Source organism: Mauremys mutica, chromosome 1 (genome assembly GCF_020497125.1).
Source record: "Mauremys mutica isolate MM-2020 ecotype Southern chromosome 1, ASM2049712v1, whole genome shotgun sequence".
Classification (NCBI taxonomy): domain Eukaryota; kingdom Metazoa; phylum Chordata; order Testudines; family Geoemydidae; genus Mauremys; species Mauremys mutica.
In genome coordinates this window covers 223,415,425-223,437,222 of record NC_059072.1, presented here as the reverse complement: position 1 = coordinate 223,437,222, position 21,798 = coordinate 223,415,425, and the positions used below count along the sequence as shown (strand labels likewise).

The window sequence follows — 21,798 nt, the reverse complement described above, 5'->3', positions numbered from 1 at the left end:
AATTAAAACCTGTCTTCAATGTAGAGTATTTAAGATTGGAAGATAACTGAAGAACATGATGCTTATCTCTAGTTTTAAGTGCCTCGAAGGTTAATTGCTTTATTGCCCTACAGTACTATACTTACAAAATTTGCAATGCATATCATTCACTCCTACTATATAGAAGTATCAGTATACTGAAGATTTTTTAAATCTAGTGAGATGTAGAAGATTTGCCAGTTAAAACATTTTAATTAATTTTTGTGAAAGAGAGAGAGTGAGAGAGAGTTGGGACAGTGTACTTTCACCAATAAATGTGTATAGTTAACAAATGTAATGTGTGATCCATTTTTAAAGATTCTGAATATAAAAACTGTGACTTTTTTTAAATTGGAAAAATCAGACCATTACATATAATTATCAGGGGAACTATACTGATGTTTGTTTAGTTTATTCAAATGTCAGGCACTACTATCTTAAGTACAGCGTACATCTGGGACAAAATTAAAAGGGAAAACATTCCATTAAAAAGAATTATTTTGATTTTTTTCTGCTATTAATGCAAAGCAAGTTTTGCATAGATCAGTCCATCCCAGTATTGTCAAATTTCACATTAATTAGCTTTTACTGCTAATGACTATTTCTGACAAACCAAAATTAAACAAACTGCCAGTTAGTAATTTTGCAAATTAACTACTAAGGGGAAACAGCTGCATAAAAATTTCCTACAGTTAGAGCCCAATCTGGTAGTCTATAGATTCAGTGATGCAGATTCAGGCCCTTAATGCATTTTAGTTTGAATTATCTTGAGATGGTTAAATGCCTTAGAAAGAAAACACCACATTTCTATGAGCTCTGTCTTTAATACTCTTAAAATAGGTGTGTTTTAGTGGCTGCAGTTGCAATGGAAATGATATAATTTAAGATACTTTTTTATAGTTTATCTTTGATGCTCTGATTTGGGCATGTGTATCGTTCAGGCACTTTAGTGTTGGTATATTACTAAAACAGGAGACATTGAGTCCATTCAAATAAATGAGATTTAGGATAATGGAGGGAGTTTTCAGTGTAATTATGGCATGAATTGAAGTGGCCCTGCTTTTGGAATGAGAAGTTTTGCTAATTGAAGTTGTGTTGTATAGCATATCGTTCAGAGCATGAATAAAATGTTGGAACCTTTTTTATTAGCAACTATTTCTACTTGAATGACAGTACAGTTTCCATTCTATCAGTTATGTTGAGTAACTAATATGTAAGGTTCAGATTCTGTTACAGGTATTTTTAGTAAAAGTCATGGATAGGTCACAGGCATTAAACAAAAATTCACAGAAGCCCGTGACCTGTTGCTGAATTATACTCAAAATGTGGGGGCTCTGGCCACAGGCGGCTTCTCCAGCCCCACTGCTGTGGGGCAGGGGCTGAAGCCAAAGAAGTCACGGAGGTTCATTAAAGTAATGGAATCAGTGACCTCCATGACAAAGTTGTATCCTTTACTAACAACTGTCTTTCTTAAGTGGCTTTTAGCCCACAAAAGCTTATGCCCATATAAATTTATTAGTCTCTAAGGTGCCTCAAGGACTCCTCATTGTTTTTGCTGATAGAGACTAACATGGCTACCACTCTGAAACCTGTCTTTCTTTTGTATGTGAAACCAGGTTCCTTTTTAATTTCAGGATTATTCTCAAAATGTGTAACAGAGATGAATTCTTGAAAGCTGGGGCCAGTCATCTATTTAAATATAGTAGGTAAAACTTAAAGGTGTATTGAAATCAATACTCTACTTTGTAGCTCATTAAAAATATTTCGGTATCCAGTCTGATAAGCCATTGATTAATAGAATTTTGCGGCAAAATATGAGTTTGATGCAGTGCTATGGGTTGATTTTGCTGAATTCATAGGATTTAACATTTTATCTTTTTATATGTATGGCATGTTCCAGACCTAAATAGAAAAGGAGAAAAACAGTTTAAGGACAGGGTGGAAAAACAATATCTAATAATTGGTGAGGAGTTGCAGTTAGACAGTTGATTGCATTCAGCAGCAGCATGGGAGTCTGTAATCACTGTGTCGCCATGCAGCACCAACAGAGTAAATAAAGAAACAAACATTTTGGGAACTGCATGTGGCCCCAGTGCAGCCCCTCCTGTGAGTATGCAGTGGAGTCATTAGGTCCATTTATACGTACCATTCTAGGAAAATGTCATCTCCAAGGTGAAACTGGAGCTAGTTTTGTTCTGCATAGAACCAGTCAAACAAACTAAAAACCTAAAATCTAAATAAGAAGGTAAGTTAAGGCCTGATTCAAAGCCCATTGACGTCAATTGAAAGGCTCCCAATGAGCTTTGGACCAGGCCTTTCATTATTATCTCATTGAAAGTGCTAATTCAGAACACTGAATTGTAATAAAACCTTTATGCTTTTCAGTACAATATACTATGGACAAAAATGGCTATTTACTTGCATTATTTTGAGGTGACAAAGATCGATACCCCTTCGCTAACAACTCCTCCAAAAAAACCCAAATTCAGCAAGATGGAAACTCATTCCTGCAGAGCACACTTAGATTATGTGTTCAGACCGGAAGCACTTTTATAGCTTGTGTTTAAAAAACAAAACAAAACACCTTTTAAAAGGTATTAAGTATCACTTAGGAGAAAATAAGCAAAACTTCTCCTTTCCAGTTTAGGTGAATTAATCATGGAAAACACTTAATACAGGAAAGTCAAATGAAATAAAATAGTGGGTTTTTTGCACTGACGGCTGTTAAGGATTTTTTTTTTAAATATTAAACTGTCTACACTGAATTAAAGTAAGATTTGCAAAAGTGCCTAAATGACTTAGGAATACAAGTCACGTACACACTTCTGAACATCTCACCCTAAATCTTTCCTTTTAGGGAAATAGACATATTTAGGCCTGTATAAATAGATCCATTGAACTTGATTCAGAATTGGAATTGGTTTCCTCTAATAAGGCTTTGCTAGCTGGGCCCAGTGGACTAGCACCATTAGAGGAAGGAAAGGGACTGGACACAGTCAATAGGAGTAGTTGTCCCCACATTTACCACCAAAGGCAGGATGATTTCAAGCAGGGCCCTGTGGATTTTTTCCAGCATGGAACTCCCATTATGTAATCACTCTTTCATTCCCCTACACCACTCCACCCAATCCCATATACTCTGATGCTATCTAGGATCAGACAGGGTGAAGATAGGGATGATTGGCCTTCCCCAGTGCATTTTCAGGGATCAGAGTCCAGGCCAGCTGCTTGATTTCGTGATGTTACTGTTATCTATTGTGCAGTGTTGTTATATGGATTTAATTTGCTGTTTGAGAATTTGTCAGAACTTCGAAGGGGGAAACCCCTTGCAGATCGAGATGGGTTGTCCCTTTCCCATAATGTGAACATGTGAGCTAAGTCATGACTTATATGCAAGAAGTGGGAAAGAGAAGTTGGGTATGGAATGGACCTGAAAATAAAGAGAGCTTTGTAACATCACACCCCATCCTGCTTTGGGAAGGTTTATCTTATTTATTAGGAGCAGGCTTCAACCCTGTGGGGCCATCAGTATTTTAATTTTGATTTATTTGTAACTAGTTGGACTAGGAGATGCCTGAAACTTTTGGTTTTTATATTGGCTAAATAAAAGTTGAAGTGAGAGGTATTTACACTCGGACACTTTTCTGTGAATTTTTTTGCTGTTACCAACAATATATTAAGCTGAAATACAAGGCAACTAACACTAAAGTGGTGCATGTTTTTATTATTATTATTATTATTTATTATTATTATATTTTTCACTCACTGAATAATGGACATTTGTTGGTATTTGAGTCTTATAGCAGACGTGACCCTGTAGTATAAGCCTTTTATCTGCTAAGCCCTAAATACTGAGATAATTCAGTGATGACGTTATTTCTGTGCCAATACTTAAAATTGCTTGGGTGTGTCGGATCTTGGTTACTAGGTTCAGTAAGGACCAGGTAAAGGCAGGGGCGGCAAGCACTGCAGGCAGGCTGCCTTCGGCGGCTTGCGTGCAGGAGGTCCCTGGTCCCGCGGATTCGGCGGCAGCCTGCGGGAGGTCCGACGAATCCGCGGGGCCAGTGGACCCTCCACAGGCATGTCGCCGAAGGCAGCCTGCCTGCCACCCTCACGGCGACCGGCAGAGCGCCCCCCGCGGCTTGCTGCCCCAAGCACACGCTTGGCGTGCTGGTGCCTGGAGCCATCCCTGGGTAAAGGACATAACTTTGTAAGTCAATGGTCTTTAGTTGTGGAACTGTCTCGATCTTCCATATCTTTTGGAACATGATAATAATAAGGCTCATTTATTTCAGCATATTTCTCCCTGAGTTTTGTTTTTGGACCCCTTTCTTTTTTTTTTTTTTTTTTTTCAATTTCTCTCTCTCTTCCCCTTTTGTTTATTTATACATAATGCAAAATAATATAGCAGTCAAAAATTCAAATACTGAAGGCATCTACAAGCAAATCTGTAAAGTCACAGCCAAATCTTTCTAGCACCATCAGAAAAATATTTTTTCATAGTTCATAAGGCATTGAAATAAAAAAAAACACATTAAGATCAGCTATCCAATGGACCACCAAACAGAACTAAAAGACTTCCCCCACAAGAGCACTACCACTCTTAAAGAGTGAAAAATGTCCTGTTAACGCAAAACATATTGGAAAAAAAGAATGCCTGTTTATGAGAGAAACTTTAGTTCTAATTAGTGAGTTGATATTAACGTGCTGTATTGTTTTCCTTCAACGGTTCATGAAAGTTTGAAATAAAATTGTATCTTTCCACTGTTGCTAGAAATCTGCTTAGGACATTTTTTAGATTTTGCATGGTAATGATTTTGGTGTTCAAAGTTTTGATTGCTATTTTTATAAGAATTTAGGAAGGGCTTGGAACACACTAAGTACATTGTTAGTTTTTCACTGCTTTTCTGTGTCTTCATTTGCTTACAGACCTTTCAGCAGTCTTCTCTACAACAGAAAACTAAAAAGAAAAACAAAGGTAAGCATTAAATGGGTACTTTTTGAAGAGATGGTAGAAAATAGAAATGTGAATATTACTGTTTAAAATATTGTAGTATTTTACAGGTTGCAATTTGTTAGCCTGAACCAAATTTATAGTCATCAGTTATCCAAATGACAAAACTATCCAACCAGGATTAACAGCCCTTCTCTGATTCAGCACATCTTAACTATATTCAACATTCTTTTTTACAGAAGTCTGAGCATGTTACTGAATTGTACTATGCAGGGTTTTGTGGGTCTTTCGAATATTAGTAAAGATGTACTTTTCAAAATATTGTCCAATATAACCCAATTTTAATTTTATTAATATATATTTTTAAGCAGCTGTACCTGTATGTATATTCATATGTAGCTATTTATGTGTTTACATATGTTGCCATGAAATGAACAATCAAGATGTACATAAACATATGTACCCACATAACACTGTATTTGTATATCTTGTCCTCCTTTCCTGTAGAACCCATCTTGTTGCCTTCATTTATTGCATTTTGTCCTGTGTTTAGATTACAAGATCTGTAAGATAAGAGAATATATCTACTTTTTTCTTTTGCCATGCACACATTTTGTTGCTTGATTAAAAAGAAATAACAATAATGACAAAGAAATTGTTATTGAAATGTTTCTGTTAAGTCTATAAAGATGGACCAGATTTTTAGAGAAATTTAGCATTTTGTGTTTGATTAAATGCATAATGTGAAGTCTTTCACATATACTCATTTCAATTTAACTATTGGCATTTTTAGCTCCTATTCCTGGTAAGAGCAAAAGGCGGATTTCCTGTAAAGATCTGGGCCGTGGGGACTGCGAGGGCTGGCTTTGGAAAAAGAAAGATGCCAAGAGTTATTTCTCCCAGAAATGGAAGAAATATTGGTTTGTTCTGAAGGATACTTCTCTATACTGGTATATCAATGAGGAGGTAAGAAATAGGCACATTCGTTGCTCATCCTGTCTAATGCTAATAAGTTCTATACTGTATTGTTGTCATAATTAGATGAAATCCTATCCTGAAAACAGGCGAGTGATTTTATTCACCCAAATAATCTTACTGAAATCAGTAAAACTACTTGTATGACTAAAGTCACTCATATGCATCAGAGTTTGCAGGATTTGCCCTTTAAAATTTAAAATTTTTCTTTGTAGCATAAGGAAGAATGTAACTACTCACCTCTGTATTCCCATACCCTTAATAGTGGTAATAAAGTCATCGTTCTCTCATGACAACAAAACACAAATTCAGAAGAGCAAATCGAGAGTAATTTGTCCCTCTCATAACTGAAACAACATTACAGCCGTAATTTATGTTGCATTTGGGGGTACCTTATTTAATTGTTATAAGGAATCTGTGGTATTACTAAAATCCACTGTAGTTATGCAAAACGGTCTCAAATTGTGTTCTCTTTTGATACATTGTATCTAATTTGGATTATCGTTTTGAGTGCTTAATTATATACTGATAACATTGGAAGATCATCATTAAGCTGTCTAAGACCCTGATCCTGCAAGGGTCTCTCATTTATCTAATTTATTTGCTTCTTTGGAAGAATAATTATTTTTTAAATCCTTTTTTGGTAGAATGGACTCTTTGCCAGTTGGGTGAAAGATCAGAATTTCTTTTGGAAAATCCATCTTTTTTCTTAATGGAACTCTTTTTATGAAACTGAGATAATCTTAAACTCTGTTAGACTCTCATATACTGAAATATATTTACACCATTTGTCTGAATTAGGGCTGTTAAGTGATTAAAAACAATAATAGAATACTATTTATATAAATATTTTTGTATGTTTTCCAGATTTTCAAATATATTGATTTCAATTACAACACAGAATACGAAGTGTACAGTGCTCACTTTATATTTATTTTTATTATACTGTTTGCACTGTAAAAATAAAAGAAATAGTATTTTTCAATTCACCTTTAATACAAGTTCTGTAGTGCAATCTCTTTATCATGAAAGTTGAACTTACAAATGTAGAATTATATACAAAAAAATAACTGCATTCAAAAATAAAACAATGTAAAACTTTAGAGCCTACAAGTCCACTTGGTCCTACTTCTTGTTCAGCCAGTCACTCAGACAAACAAGTTTGTTTACAGTTTCAGGAGATAATGGTACCCACTTCTTGTTTACAATGTCACCTGAAAGTGAGAACAGGTGTTCACATGGCACTGTTGTAGCTGGTGTTGCAAGATACTTACGTGCCAGATGCACTAAAGATTCATATGTCCCTTCCTGCTTCAACCACCATTCCATGTGTCCATGCTGATGATGGTTTCTGCTCGATAACGATCCAAAGCAGTGCAGACCCAACACATGCTCATTTTCATCATCTGAGTCAGATGCCACCAGCAGAAGATTGATTTTCTTTTTTGGTTCTGTAGCTTTTGAATCAGTGGGTTGCTCTTTTAAGACTTCTGAAAGCATGCTCCACACCCTGTGCTGATGAGATTTTGGATTGCGCTTCAAATTCTTAAACCTTGGGTCGAGTGCTGTAGCTATCTTTAGAAATCTCACATTGGTACCTTCTTTGCGTTTTGTCAAATCTGCCATGAAAGTATTCTTAAAACATACACGCTGGGTCATCATCTGAGACTGCTGTAACATGAAATATATGGCAGAATGCGGATAAAACACAGAGCAGGAGACATACAGTTCTCCCCCAAGGAGTTCAGTTCCAAATTTAATTAACGCATTATTTTGTTAACAAGCATCATCAGTATGGAAGCATGTCCTTTAGAATGGTGGCCAAAACAGGAAAGGGCGTACGAATGTTTAGCAGATCTGGCATGTAAATACCTTGCAACACCGGCTACAAAAATCCCATGTGAACGTCTGTTCTCACTTTCAGGTAACATTGTAAATAAGAAACGGTCTGTATTATCTTCCATAAATGTAAACAAATTTGTTTCTTGTAGCGATTGGCTGAATAAGAAGTAGGACTGAATGGACTTGTAGGCTCTAAAGTTCTACATAGTTTTGGTTTTGAGTGTAACAAATAAAATCTACATTTGTAAATTGCACTTTCACAATAAAGAGATTGCACTACAGTACTTGTCTGAGGTGAATTGAAAAATACTTTTTCTTTTGTTTATCATTTTCAAAGTGGAAATATTTGTAATAAAAATAATCTAAAGTAAGTACTGTACACTTTATATTCTGTGTTGTAATTTAAATATATTTGAAAATGTAAAAAAACATCCAAAATATTAAATACTTTTAAATTGGTATTCTATTGTTTAATAGATTAAAATTGCGGTTAATTGTGATTCATTTTTTAAATCGCGATGCATTTTTTTGAGTTAATCGCGTGAGTTAACTGCAATTAAACAACCCTAGTCTGAATTCCAATTCCTCATCAACATGTGAATTCTGAACACTTGGGGGCAGACTTTCTTGTTTATTACTTGTCTGTATGATACTTAGCCCTGGGAGGCATTTTGGACATCTAGATTTTTCTTGTTATTTAAGACTATTGTGGAATAATGAATAAGCAACATGTTCTTTCTTTTGATGTGTAAATATGCTCCTGTGGCTAAGATAACTTTACTTTTTTCTCTAAGAAAAGAATGTGCTTAAAGATATCCAGCATTGCAGAATCTGTCCTATCCATACTTTCCTTCCAAATTACTTCAGTTATATTTTTCTCTGAACATCTGTGCCTTTAAAAAAATAAAATAAAAATAAATAAAAAGCCATATAGGACATTTAGAATACTAAAAATAATTTTGCTGGAGTATCTTTAGATCTTACATTGAAAATTAATTATTTAAGGGATCATCATCAGAGGGTGTACTAGATTGGATGCTCGTTATAGTGGCAACCTGATAACTTCTATTTGTAAGATTTTATGTTTAGTCATAATGCTCTGTTATAATGTTATAAATGTTGTTAATAATAATAATAATACCAACCAAGTTTATTATAAAACTGTCTTAGAGCAATGGAGAAATAAAGGCACCTCAAAGTAATACAGACTTTATGAACCTATGTGAAGGCCCTTTGAGTCCCTTTCTAGTTGGTTTTCTTGCACCAGGATGGAAAAGAGGCAGTTTACTGAATTTAAATGAATACATCCTGTATTCCTGGGAATATCTGTTCCTGTTGTCTTGAGAGAGAGAAATGACAGTGTCAAATGATTAAACGAAGGCTTGATGCATGCTTATGCACTGGTGAATGATGCACTTTTTGAAAAAGGAGAAAAATGTGTAATTTATGTGTTTCTGAAAACATTGCTAAAAAAGCATTTTACATAAAGATTGTGTTCCATGATGCCAGAAATCCTGATGTATTTTTCCCCCTTTGGGAGCGGTTGTGAATATCTAATATAATTTAATGGGAGCAATGACAGAGAAAATCTACGAAGCTGGAGCAATACAGTGAAAAATGTTTAAAAGAGGTAGATAGTGTTCTCTGAGAAGTAGAATGGTACGAAAATCTAGAAAAATAAATTGACAAGCATTCCAAGCATTAAAAATGAAAAACAAGTTGCTATGACAATGTGACTATAAATAGGAAACCTAAGCATGCACACAAACAAATGGAAAGTCTTTTAGGTAGGCTAGAAGAACACACATTTGAGTTAGGTGATGAAAATCAAGAGCACAGATGGAATGGAGGCTAAAATTGTCAAAGACAAAGATAGTTGTCATGAGTGTTGGAGAATGTAAGAGTTCTCTGCATGAACAATAAGAGCAGAGGTTATCAAAAACAGTAGTGGAATGTTAATTGCCTGGTGCATGGATTCAAATAAAGGTACATCTCTCAGCCTTCCAAGGACTAAATATGTGACAAAGAACCAAAGTGATTAATAGATACATTTTTTATTAAAAAAAAATAGAGAGGGACGAGCATGAAATTATGTGGATTCATTGCTTTAACATATATCTGTTTGCTCTAGTCTCAATTTCATGATTCTATATTAGTGATGTTAATAATTCACAGTTATAAACAGCAGTATAACAGAGTCTGTGTGGCTGATATATTGGTGTCCTAAAACAAATGCTGTGCTTTTAAATTGTGAAAAGTTGAGGACTATTCACAATTACCAAGCCTGTAGAGGAGCAGGGAAAGAGTCCAACATTCCGCCTCTGTAAGTGTAACTGATAAGAATAACAACTGGAGAGAGATCATTCATCTTAGCTGCAACATCATGTAAAGATGGCAAACAGTACACATTTATATTTTTAAAATTGGGTTGATTTACAGTACTGTGGGGTTGTTTTGTTCTCATAGTAAAATACAGGTTGAACCTCTCTAGTCCGGCACCCTCGGGACCTGACCGGTGCCGAATCAGTGAATTTGCCAAACCACGGGAGGTCAATGCAGAGTGCCAATGGGTCTCCATACACACGGGAAGTAGGGGTACAGGGGCTGCTGCAGCACCCTCTGGCTTTGCACCCACCCGGGGGGGCCCTGCTGCTACCAGGAGTCCTGGTTGCTAGCTCCAGGTCCTCCCCCCGCCGCGAATCAGCTGTTTGCGGTGCTCTGGAAGCACTGGGAGGGAGGAGGAGTAGTTGGTAAACACGGGGCCGCCGGCGCACAAGAGGTGTGGGGGGAGGTAGCAGAGGGGAGAGCTTTGCACCGGTGAATGCTCTGCACCCACTGGTTTTTCCTCATCGGTGCTCCAGCCCCAGAGCACCCACGGAGTCGGCGCCTATGCCAGCTCACAGATGTTGCCAGACCAGGGAGTGCCGGATTACAGAGGTTCAACCTGTAGTTTGCATTTCATCCTTTGAATTACTCTATCCTCAACAAACAATTAAATTACATTTTTTGACATGTTTAGGCACCATGATTAAATGCTGCTTCAGCTGTGAAATGGTTTCTAAGGCAGTTGGGCCTTGTCCATCTTGCCAGCCAAACTACTAAAATCATATTTACAAAAACACGTTCTAGACTAAGGTCCATGACCTCCCACTCTGGCAATACTCCCATTGATTTGCCAGAAGAACAGTAATATGCCCTACGTAGAGAGCTGGTAAGTAAAACACTCTCTATGTTTACGTTTAAGTTTTAATGGACTTTCATCTTAAGCCTCACTAACTTGAGTAACATATAGAACTGTCTCCATAGGATGAAAAAGCAGAGGGATTCATCAGTCTACCTGAATTTAAAATTGATAGAGCCAGCGAATGCCGGAAGAAATAGTAAGTGTGTTTAAAATCATACAGTGCAATAACAAAAGAAAAGGAGGAACAAGCAATCTCTTGCTTTCAAGGAGTGAAAGTTTCCTTGTTCATGATAGTCAAATTAGAATGGAAATCATTGTAACATGATTTGGTTACATAACACAAATCATGGTAAACAGTCAGTATTCCTGAGCGGAGTGGGGAGGTGAGGGGATGTGCATGTGCTTTCAGGGTCCCACCCAAGGACACAATGAGTCTGTTGCAAAAGCCACACAATTCTCAACCAGCAGCAAAATTAATTGAAACTAATAGGAATGCTTAGCTCCTTCCCACCCTGTTCCCCAGCTGCACCTTCGTTGTCCCTCTTTTATGTTTTGTGAAGGAACAGACTTAATGAGTTAACAAGCACAAATAAACCTTTTTTAAAAGCAAGCGCTGAGAGATGAAGGAAGTGAAATATTACAGAAACAACACAAGAAAAAGAAGAAGAGATGGGTAAAAGGAGGCCTGTTCTTTTTCTAAATCAGTTATTTACATCCACTAAATCCCTTTGCCGCTGTGGGATTCTATGATTGAAATAAAGTTTTGCTAAAAAAAAAAAGTTTAGCTGTACAGTAGCTGTACATGGCTTTATTTTAAGAGTTTTTTGCTTTTCCATAGTTAATTTTTATCTGTCATTTTGTATCATTGTTTTAAAATAAATAGCAATGTGTTTGAAAAAAGCAAACTCAGGATTTATCAGGGCTCTCAACTAAGTGTTTTAAATACAAAGTAAGTGAAAAGGCCTTAAGGAGACATGTTGCCACATCCAGACACAAACCTTATTTTATTCAGAACTAACCAGGAGAGTTTTCTAAGTTCATATTTCAACCATCTGCTGACATTGTGGGCTTCCTCTTGAGCAGGGATAAAACAATATAGCTCCACTGAAGTTAATAGAGCTACACAGATTTACCATAGCTTGGGATGTGGCACATACCTCTAAAATTACTTTTGTCCTGAGTTAGTTATATATCTTTGGTATACATAAGTATCTATCTTGCTGTGTGCATGCCTGCATTCACACATTTTCATTCTTACCACTGAAATCTCTGTGCATTGCCCTGTCACAAGCAAGTGCGTGGTTTGGTTTTTTTGTATAAAGCTCACGTGTCGCCACTGTAATTCTCTCAGCAGACCTCTGTATTTTAGCATTCGTTTCACTTTCAGGTTTTTCAAGAGTGCTTTTGAAACAATGAAAACTATACCAGAGAAGCTGTTTAGAGATTAAAGCTTGTCTTGATGACTTACATGGCCTTTTAAAAAGGATACTAATGTTGTTCCCATTAGTTTACATTGCTCTTTAAAAGTAAACTGTTTTGTGTAATAGTCTTTAAAAAGGGTAAACAAAAATTAAAACTTTCATCTATGGTTTTGAGGGTTTCAGTTTTCAGTCATTGCTCTGTGTTTTTCACAGATTAAATGCAATGTGGCTCTGCTTCATTTATTTTCTTGTTAGTGAAGGAGGGTCATTGATGATGTCAGTTCATCTCTGAAAACTGTACTTCATTTAAATTATTGTCTCACTCTGAGTCCTGTCAACTGGGTAGCAGAACACACAAATATGATTAATAAAAAACATCCACTTGAGTGGTAAGTAAAGAAAAAAGATATTTAGTATCCAGATGACAGATGTTATAATTTAAGATAAGTCAAGATGTGGGTCTCAACAACTTGATTATATCTTTTTAAACAGAGCAGATGCTGCTCAACATCTGTTCTCACTTGTGTAATGTTATTCTGTGCACTAATGTGTAGAGGAATCGTTTTTGTCTAACATTTACAGATTTCCTTCCCTGACAACGTCTTTCTTTCTTCTAATACTCCAGCACATAGTCAGGGAAAAGATCAGTTGTCTGTCTAATTGATCTCCCTTGAAAACAAGGACAAAGCACTTAAATATATCGTACTGTTTGTCTTGTTTTCTTTGACTTGGCTCTGTGTTTTGATGCTATTTTAAAGTGATCTTTGGGAGGCCATTAGTTTTTTAAAACTATTTCTATATTGTACATTATTAATAATTAACTTTCATAGAATAGTTTTCATAGCTAGATCTCCAAGTGCTTCACTATAGCTTTCTGTATTTGTAGAAAACTCTCTGCACACTTTTTGTTTTAACGAATTGTTTGCAGTAAATAGATGAAATACTATTGAGCTCTCAGTGACAACTCATGTTGATTACTTTGGTGGGTGGGAAAGATGACATGCCATTACCCATCATGCTAGATGACCTCATAAACACCCCGTTGGATTAAAACAGCTTGTCAAAAATCAATCAGCACATCACATTTTTCTGTTTGAATCCCAGTCGTTAGTGCTGAAGGTAATGCCAAGGGGACTGTGATGTGAAAAGTCAGAGGAATGAGAGCTTTTCTGTTATATCAAATAAACTGTTCAGTCATTTTTCTGTTCAGAAACTCTTTTGACACCTCCACCCACATAAAAACAATTGCCTGTTGTATAAACTATTTTAACTGCTTCATCTTATCCAAATGTAACATCTATCATGTTAATAGCTGTTGAACTGTCTTTGTGCATGTTTGAATGCAGATGTTATTAAAGATAGATGGTCAATAAAGCCTTTTAATCAGTGACAGCTGGATGGATCCCAAAAGTTATAAGGCTGAATTAAAAAAACACGCACATGCTTAACCAACTTGAAAGAAAATTAAATACAGACTGTGTCATTTCATTAAGTTATTTGGATTTCTAATTACCTTTAATTTTGAAAAAGCTGTTTTGTGTAATTATTATTTTTGCCCATTATGTTTTGACTTTTTTCTTCCCAACAGTGCATTCAAAGCCTGCCATCCTAAGATCAAAAGCTTTTACTTTGCTGCTGAACATCTAGATGACATGAACAGGTAATCAAACCTAATAAATTATAAAACCATATAGGGGACCATCTCTGAATATAGTGCTTTCCTCTGAAGCCAATGATAACATGTCAATATTTGTCTTCATTAAAGGTTAAGTTTTAAAGTTTTAGATGAATGAGTGCAAAATAGCATCTTAATTTTTTGAGAAAAACATGTTTTTAATCCCCATCCTCACCTATGGTCATGAACTTTGGGTAATGACCAAAAGGACGAGATCATGGGTACAAGCGTTGGAAATGAGGTTTCTCTGTAGAGTGGCTGGGCTTAGTCTCCGAGGAAGTGTGAGGAGTGCCGCTATTCAGGAGAGCCTCGGAGTAGAGCAGCTACTCCTCTGGATCAAGAGGAGCCAGTTGAGGTGGCTCAGACACCTGATAAGGATGCTCCCTGGGAGGCTTCTATTGGAACTATATCGGGCATGTCTGATAGTGCAGAGGCCTACAGATCTACCCAGGACACGCTGGGGAATCCCCCAGGAGGAGCTGGAATCTGTTGCAGAGGAAAAGGGGGTTTGGTCCTCCCTGCTCTCCACACTGCCGATGTGACCCTCACCAGGAAAAGTGACATTAAGGAAAAAGAAGATATTTTTAATATTCATTTTATGCAAAAATGACCTCAGATTTTATTGAAACACGTCCATAACACATCTCACACACACACACACTATTCTCACCCTTGCTATTCTCACCCTTGTGGAGGTAGCAAGGAAGTAAAACCAGGTGTTAGAGGTCAATGTTTCTTTAAGCGATGAGGATAGTGGTTGTGCTCTCGTCACTGTGGCTGAAGAAACATGAACTCTGCAGGGTGGATTCTTCAGGAAATAAAGCAGGTAATGATGTTCCTGAGGGTGTTGCTTTTGGGCCCAATCCCTCAAGGATGCTAAAGTGTCCTCAAGTGGGAGTGTAATTGGCAAAATTCATCCCTGTGCAGAGGACCAATACAAGACTTATTCAACTTAAACCCAGTTTTGAGGGCCTGTGTGCACACCTCTAAACGGTGTGAATTTCACATAGAAGGCACTTAGGGTGAGATTCTGACTCATTTGAAATCAGTGGTGAACCTCCCATTGACTTCAGTAAGCCCAGAATTTCACCGTTAGCACCTTGTAGAGTAGACCAAACTGTCTGTTGCTTAGTCCACTTTTGAGATCTTACTAAAAATGCTTTAATTTTCCACAAAACTTTAGCAAGATCACTTTTAACTCCTCTAGGCAAACTTTATACAAACTCTGGTAACCCCTGTCTGTTCAGGAGTTTGCTACGGCATTTTTTATTTTTCCCAGCATAAAGTGGAGTACATTTATTATGAAAAAATATACACTTGTAGCTTTTATTATATGGTAAAAGAACCTAATTAAAGTTTCCCATCTTAAATTGATTGTCCTGTTTCCGCGGGCTCATGCTTCCAGGCTCCACTGATAAGTGAAATGGTGAATATGCTTTTAAAACAAAGAAAAAAGACAACCTTACACAGTCCATATAACTTATTAATAAAATACCTTAGCAGTGATAAGAATGATGATACCTATAATATATTTACCATCTTTAACTGCTTTTAGGTAAGTCAGTTTCTGGAAACTTTCATTTTGTACTGAGATCAGTTGACCAGAAAATAGATTAAAGTTTTACATTGTTTACTTTTACTTTAAAATGGATATAGGATAAAATTTTCAAAAGCACCTAAGTCTCATTTTCAAAATTTGTTTGGAAGACTTTGCTTTTGCTCTTCATTGTGTTACATAATTCCATCAGGCTAGCCACTAATAATGCACTTTACTATGCACTGAACAAAATACCCTCAGGACTAATGAAATCCTGACCACACTGAAAATACGATGAGTATTAAACATAAGTAAAATCTGTGTCAGTAGATCAACACTTGGTATAAAGATATTCTAGATTTTGGGTGGTAAAAATACTATGCAATAAACAGAAAGTACACACCAGTGTGACCTTTGAAAAATGGTTAAATGGGTCTGTGACTAATCACAGTTAATTTGATTTTTTTTAACTCTACATCATGATTTACATTTAGCAGCTCACAAATTAAATAAACCAACAAACACACACGCTGGACCAAAATCTGATCTCAGTTGCACAAATGTAAATCTGAGGTAGTGGCCCTACTCCACCAAATATAACCGAGATCAGAATCTGGCCCTGCGATGTAAAAATTTCTCTTTGTTTAAAGTATCAAAAAATAATTACCCCTAGCTCTGGTTCATTTCCAAAAACACTGACTTCACACAATTAACTTTTTTTTTTTTAAAAGGTGATTACTAAAGAATAAATATTTTAAGTTCAGAGATAGCATAAGAAAGTATTTAAAAGTATTTGTTACATCCTACTCTAGCCTTACAAATATTCACTCAAACTTTAAGAATTAGACAGTTGTGAGCAGGGTCCCAGTGCGAACCAGCTATAGTCACTCAGTTAGGATGAACTGTAAAGAATTGGGCAGACAATCCTCATAAAGCTGGTGGATATTCCAATACTTAGATTCATCAAGCCAGCATAAAACAGCTTCTTTATTACCTTACTGGTTACTCAGAAATCCAAACAACACAGTTCCCTTAAAGTGATCCAGCCTCAGGCCTCCATCCAAGTACCCATGTCAAATATGATGAAAATTTCTGTAAATCTTATTTCATCATATAAAAGGAAAGGTTCTACTATTCCCAAACACATTACCATCCAGGTTAATGAATGTTTCAGATCTTACCCAAATACACGTTACAGCCAATTCTTATTAACTAAACTAACATTTATTAAACAACAAGAGAGAGAGACTATGGTTAAAAGATCAATATACATACAGACATGAGTTCAATTCATTGAGGTTCAGATTCATAGCATAGATGGTGAGCTTTGTAGTTGCAAAGAGTTCTTTCAGAAATGGTTCATAGGTTATAGTCCAATGTCCAAATATCATATTCAGGGCATACTAGCATAACTGGGACCTCAGTCTTGTGACTCAAACTTCCCCTGATGAAGCCTAAGCCGATCTGAGATGACAGAATCAGGACCCAAGGATCTTTTATACAATTTCATGTCTTTTGACAAGTTGGAATTCCCCAGGGAACAAAAGGTAATCAGGATTACTTTGAAGGAGGTCCATCACCAGTACTTAGCTATACGAATTAACATAGGACCATTTGCTTGTTCTCCCAAGTTTACAATTCATTTAAATGCTAGAATGTTCTTTTGATCTCTGAATGATCAGAATGCAGCATAGACAGGGACTGTTGATTACATCCTTGACCCTACTTATACATATGTAAATACACAAAAACACAAACATCTCCCCACATGTCTTTTGAGGGTTATTTAGTCTGCAGGATGTTTAATCCTTTCTAGCCATGCGTCACAACAGTATTAAAATATTCTGAACCGTTTTGATTTCACAAAATGGTTCCATCATTTTCTGTTAATTTTTATTGTCAGGTTTCTGACAACCACTTTCATTGTGCAGTCCTTTCAGCGTTGTTTGTACCATGTTACTGGAGGCAGAAGAGAAGGGCAGGAATCTACTAAAAGCATAGCCTTATTGAAAGGAAGATGTGTTTTCCGGTAGTTAAATTCCTTCAATAATTATTTATAAAAAGAATTATTTGCTATTTAATTGTACTTACATATATAATTCCTGTATACATATGTGCATGCACACATATATATGACACGTATGGATTTTAAACTATATAGTCTTGTTACTGCTCAGATGATCATGTTGATTTTATGAGGCCTAAATTTCCATGTAATACTGGCAACTTCTGTGTTTTGTGATCATTGTTCTGCTATTTGGTGTAGTGAATATGTATTTCCTAACCTGATCCCTTACTTAAAGGGACACTGTCTTTCTAAGGTTGGCAAGCTCGGAATTTACCCTTCCCTTTCTAAAACGCATCTGCTTTTGAAAATGATCAGTCCCATCAACATTAAAATCCCATGTTCTGGGCTGGGAGATGTAGAGACAATAAACCTGCAATGGGAGAGTGTTCAGAGAACCTATTTGCTCATCCCACTGTGTCTCCATTCAGTCATCTCCGTTTTTGTGAACAGGCAGAGTATTGATATTTATAAGCATCTCCTTTCTAAAGGCACCCTTCCGTGAACCGAACAAAGGTGAGAAGTCTAATTTCAGTCTGATACAATGAGAACAATGACTTAGAACGTAAGAACAGCCATACTGGGTCAGACCAAAGGTCCATCTAGCCCAGCATCCTGTCTTCTGACAGTGGCCAATGACAGGTGCCCCAGAGGGAATGAACAGAACAATAATTATCAAGTGATCCATCCCCTGTCGCCCATTCCCAGCTTTTGGCAAACAGAGGCTAGGGACACCATCCCTGCCCATCCTGGCTAATAGCCGTTGATGGACCTATCCCCCATGAATTTATCTAGTTCTTTTTTGAACCCTGTTATAGTCTTGGCCTTCACAATATTCTCTGGCAAAGAGTTCCACAGGTTGACTGCGCATTGTGTGAAGAAATACTTCCTTTTATTTGTTTTAAACCTGCTGCCTGTTAATTTCATTTGGTGATCCCCTAGTTCTTGTGTTATGAGAAGGAGTAAATAACAGTTCCTTATTTACTTTCTCCACACCAGTCATAATTTTATAGCCCTCAGTCATATCCCCACTTAGTCGTTTCTTTTCCTAGCTGAAAAGTCCCAGTCTTATTAATATCTCCTCAGACGGAAACCATTCCATATCCCTAATCATTTTTGTTGACCTTTTCTGAACCTTTTCCAATTACAATGCATCTTTTTTGAATGGGGCAACCACATCTGCACGCAGTATTCAAGATGTGGGCATACCCTAGATTTATATAGAGGCAGTATGATATTTTCTGCCTTATTATCTATCCCTTTCTTAATGATTCTCAACTTTTTGTTCACTTTTTTGACTGCCGCTCCATATTGAGTGGATGTTTTCAGAGAACTATCCATAATGACTCCAAGATCTCTTTCTTGAGTGGTAACAGCTAATTTAGACACCATCATTTTATATGTATAGTTGGAATTATGTTTTCCAATGTGCATTACTTTGCATTTATGAACATTGAATTTCATCTGCAATTTTTTGCCCAGTCACCAAGTTTTGAGAGATCCTTTTGTAGCTCTTCACAGTCTGCCTGGGACTCAACTATCCTGAGTAGTTTGTGTATCATCTGCAAATTTTGCCATCGCACTATTTACCCCCTTTTTCCAGATCATGTATGAATATGTTGACTAAGACTGGTCACAGTACAGACCCCTGGGAGACACCATTATTTACTTCTTTCCATTCTGAAAACTGACCATTTATTCCTACCCTTTGTTTCCTATCTTTAACCAGTTACTAATCCATGAGAGGACCTTCCCTCTTATCCCATAGCAGCTTACTTTGCTAACGAGCCTTTGAGGGACCTTGTCAAAGGCTTTCTGAAAATCTAAGTACACTATATTCCCCCTTGTCCTTATGCTTGTTGACCCCCTCAAAGAATTCTAGCAGACTGATGAGGCATGATTTTCCTTTACAAAAACCATGTTGACTCTTCCACAACAGATTATGTTAATCTACGTGTCTGACAGTTTTGTTCTTGACTATAGTTTCAGCCAGTTTTCCCGGTACTGAAGTCACGCTTACCGGCCTGTAATTGCCAGGATCACCTCTGGAACACTTTTTAAAAATTGGCATCACATTAGCTATCCTCCAGCCATTTGATACAGAAGCTGATTTAAATGATAGGTTACAGACTGCAGTTAGTGGTTCTGCAATTGCACATTTGAGTTCCTTCATAACTCTTGGGTGAATACCATCTGGTTCTGGTCACTTATTATTGTTTAGTTCAGAGGTCAGTAACCTTTCAGAAGTGGTGTGCCGAGTCTTCATTTATTCACTCTAATTTAAGGTTTCGTGTGCCGATAATACATTTTAATGTTTTTAGAAGGTCTCTCTCTATAAGTCATTATATTATATAACTAAACTAGTGTTGTATTGTAAAATAAGGTTTTTTTAAATATTTAAGAAGCTTCATTTAAAATGAAATTAAAATGTTGATCTTACGCTGCCGGCCTGCTCAGCCCGCAGCTGGTCTAGGGTTCTGTTCACCTAGGCCAGCAGCGGGCTGAGTGAGGCCTGCGGCCGGGACCCCGGCTGGCAAGGGTCCGTCAGCCAGAACCCCAGACCAGCAGCGGGCTGTGCGGGGCCGGCGGCCAGGACCCAGAGGGCTGGGGGCCGAGGGCTAGAGTCAGGGCTGGAGGCTGGGCATGGGGGGGGTGTAGGTGTCAGGGCAGAGGGGGGGCTGGGTATGTTTGGGGGTGCCAGAGTCAGGGCTATGGTTGGCGGTGGGGGATGAAGGAGTCAAGCATAGGGCTGGGTGTGTATGAGGGAGGTACAGGGCTCAGGGCAGGGGGCTGGGGGTTGTGCGGGTCTCAGGGCAGAGGGCATGGTGTGTGTGTGGGGGGGTCAGGGCTCAGGGGAGAGGGCTGGGTGACTGCCCCCCTAAGAACTTCCAAACCCGCTGCTCCTTGTCCCCTGACTACCCCCTCCTAGGACCCCTGCCCCCCAGGATCCCACCTCCTATCTAAGCCTCTCTGTTCCTTGTCCCCCGACCGGACCCTACCTGTCCCCTGACTACCCAACCCTTATCCACACCCCCATCCCCAGCCAGATCCCCGGGATGCCTATGCCCCATCCAACCACTCCCCACCTCCTGACAGGAACCCCAGAACTCCAGACCCATCTAACGCCCCCTGCTCCCTGCCTGCCCCAACCCCTCTCCACACCCCTGCCTCCTGACAGGACCCCCAGAATCCCAACTCATACAACTCCCTGAGCTCCTTGTCCCCTGACCACCCCCTTCAGAGATGCCCCCCAACCTAACTGCCCCCCAGGACCCTCCTTGCTCCCGGGCCCCTGACTGCCCTGACCCCTATCCACCCCCTGCCCCCTCACAAACCCCGGGACTCCCATGCCCCATCCAACCCCCCTGCTCCCTGACTGCTCCCTCCAGAGACCCCCACCCCTAGCCACCCCCCGGGATCCCACCCCGCTCCCTGTCCCCTGACTGCTCCCACCCCTTATCCAACCCCCCCAAACCCCCGGGCCCCTTACCATGAGGCTCCATGCAGAGCCAGATACGCTGCCTGGCAGGAGCACACAGCCCTGCCCCTCAGAGTGCTGCGCGCGCGTCAGCAAAGCTCCGGTTGAGCAGGGAGCGTGTCTGCCTCCCCACGGAGCCAAACGCTGCCCCGTGGGAGCGCACAGCCCCAACCCCCAGAGCGCTGCATGCAGCAGCAGGGCTCCAGGGGAAGGGAGAAGGCAGGGGAGGGGCCAGCAACTTGCTGCGCTCGGCCCAGCGCTCCGGCCCGGGAGCGTGGACCCCGCGGCTTGCCGTGCTGGGAGATTGGGGCCATTTACCCACCCTGGGTGCATGGCTATGCTTCTGCTACCTGCCCCCACGGGGGGAGCAGAGGGCAGAGGAGAGCGGGCCGGGCTGGGCAGGATTTTTAATGGCACGCTGGCCTCCAGCAGGCCATTAAAAATTGGCTCACGTGCCATCTTTGGCATGCGTGCCATAGGTTGCCGACCCCTGGTTTAGTTGGTCAGTTTGTTCCAAAACTTCCTCTAATGACTCCTCAATCTGGGACAGTTCCTCAGAATTGTCACCTAAAAAGAATGGCTCAGGTTTGGGAATCTCCTTCACATCTTCAGCTGTGAAGACCAATGCAAAGAATTCATTTAGTTTCTC

At 38.8% G+C, this 21,798-nt stretch overlaps 1 protein-coding gene across 5 annotated transcripts in view; it reads left to right on the top strand.

Moving 5' to 3' along the window:
* The window catches only part of CNKSR2 (connector enhancer of kinase suppressor of Ras 2), a 362,143-nt gene that overhangs the window by 265,640 nt on the left and 74,705 nt on the right, over positions 1-21,798 (top strand). For all 5 annotated transcript variants that reach the window (XM_045012122.1, XM_045012114.1, XM_045012050.1 and 2 more), the window contains 4 exons: positions 4,948-4,996; positions 5,766-5,938; positions 11,096-11,169; positions 13,983-14,054. In XM_045012122.1, the coding sequence (XP_044868057.1) occupies positions 4,948-4,996; positions 5,766-5,938; positions 11,096-11,169; positions 13,983-14,054 (368 nt within the window). The remainder of the gene's footprint in view (positions 1-4,947; positions 4,997-5,765; positions 5,939-11,095; positions 11,170-13,982; positions 14,055-21,798) is intronic.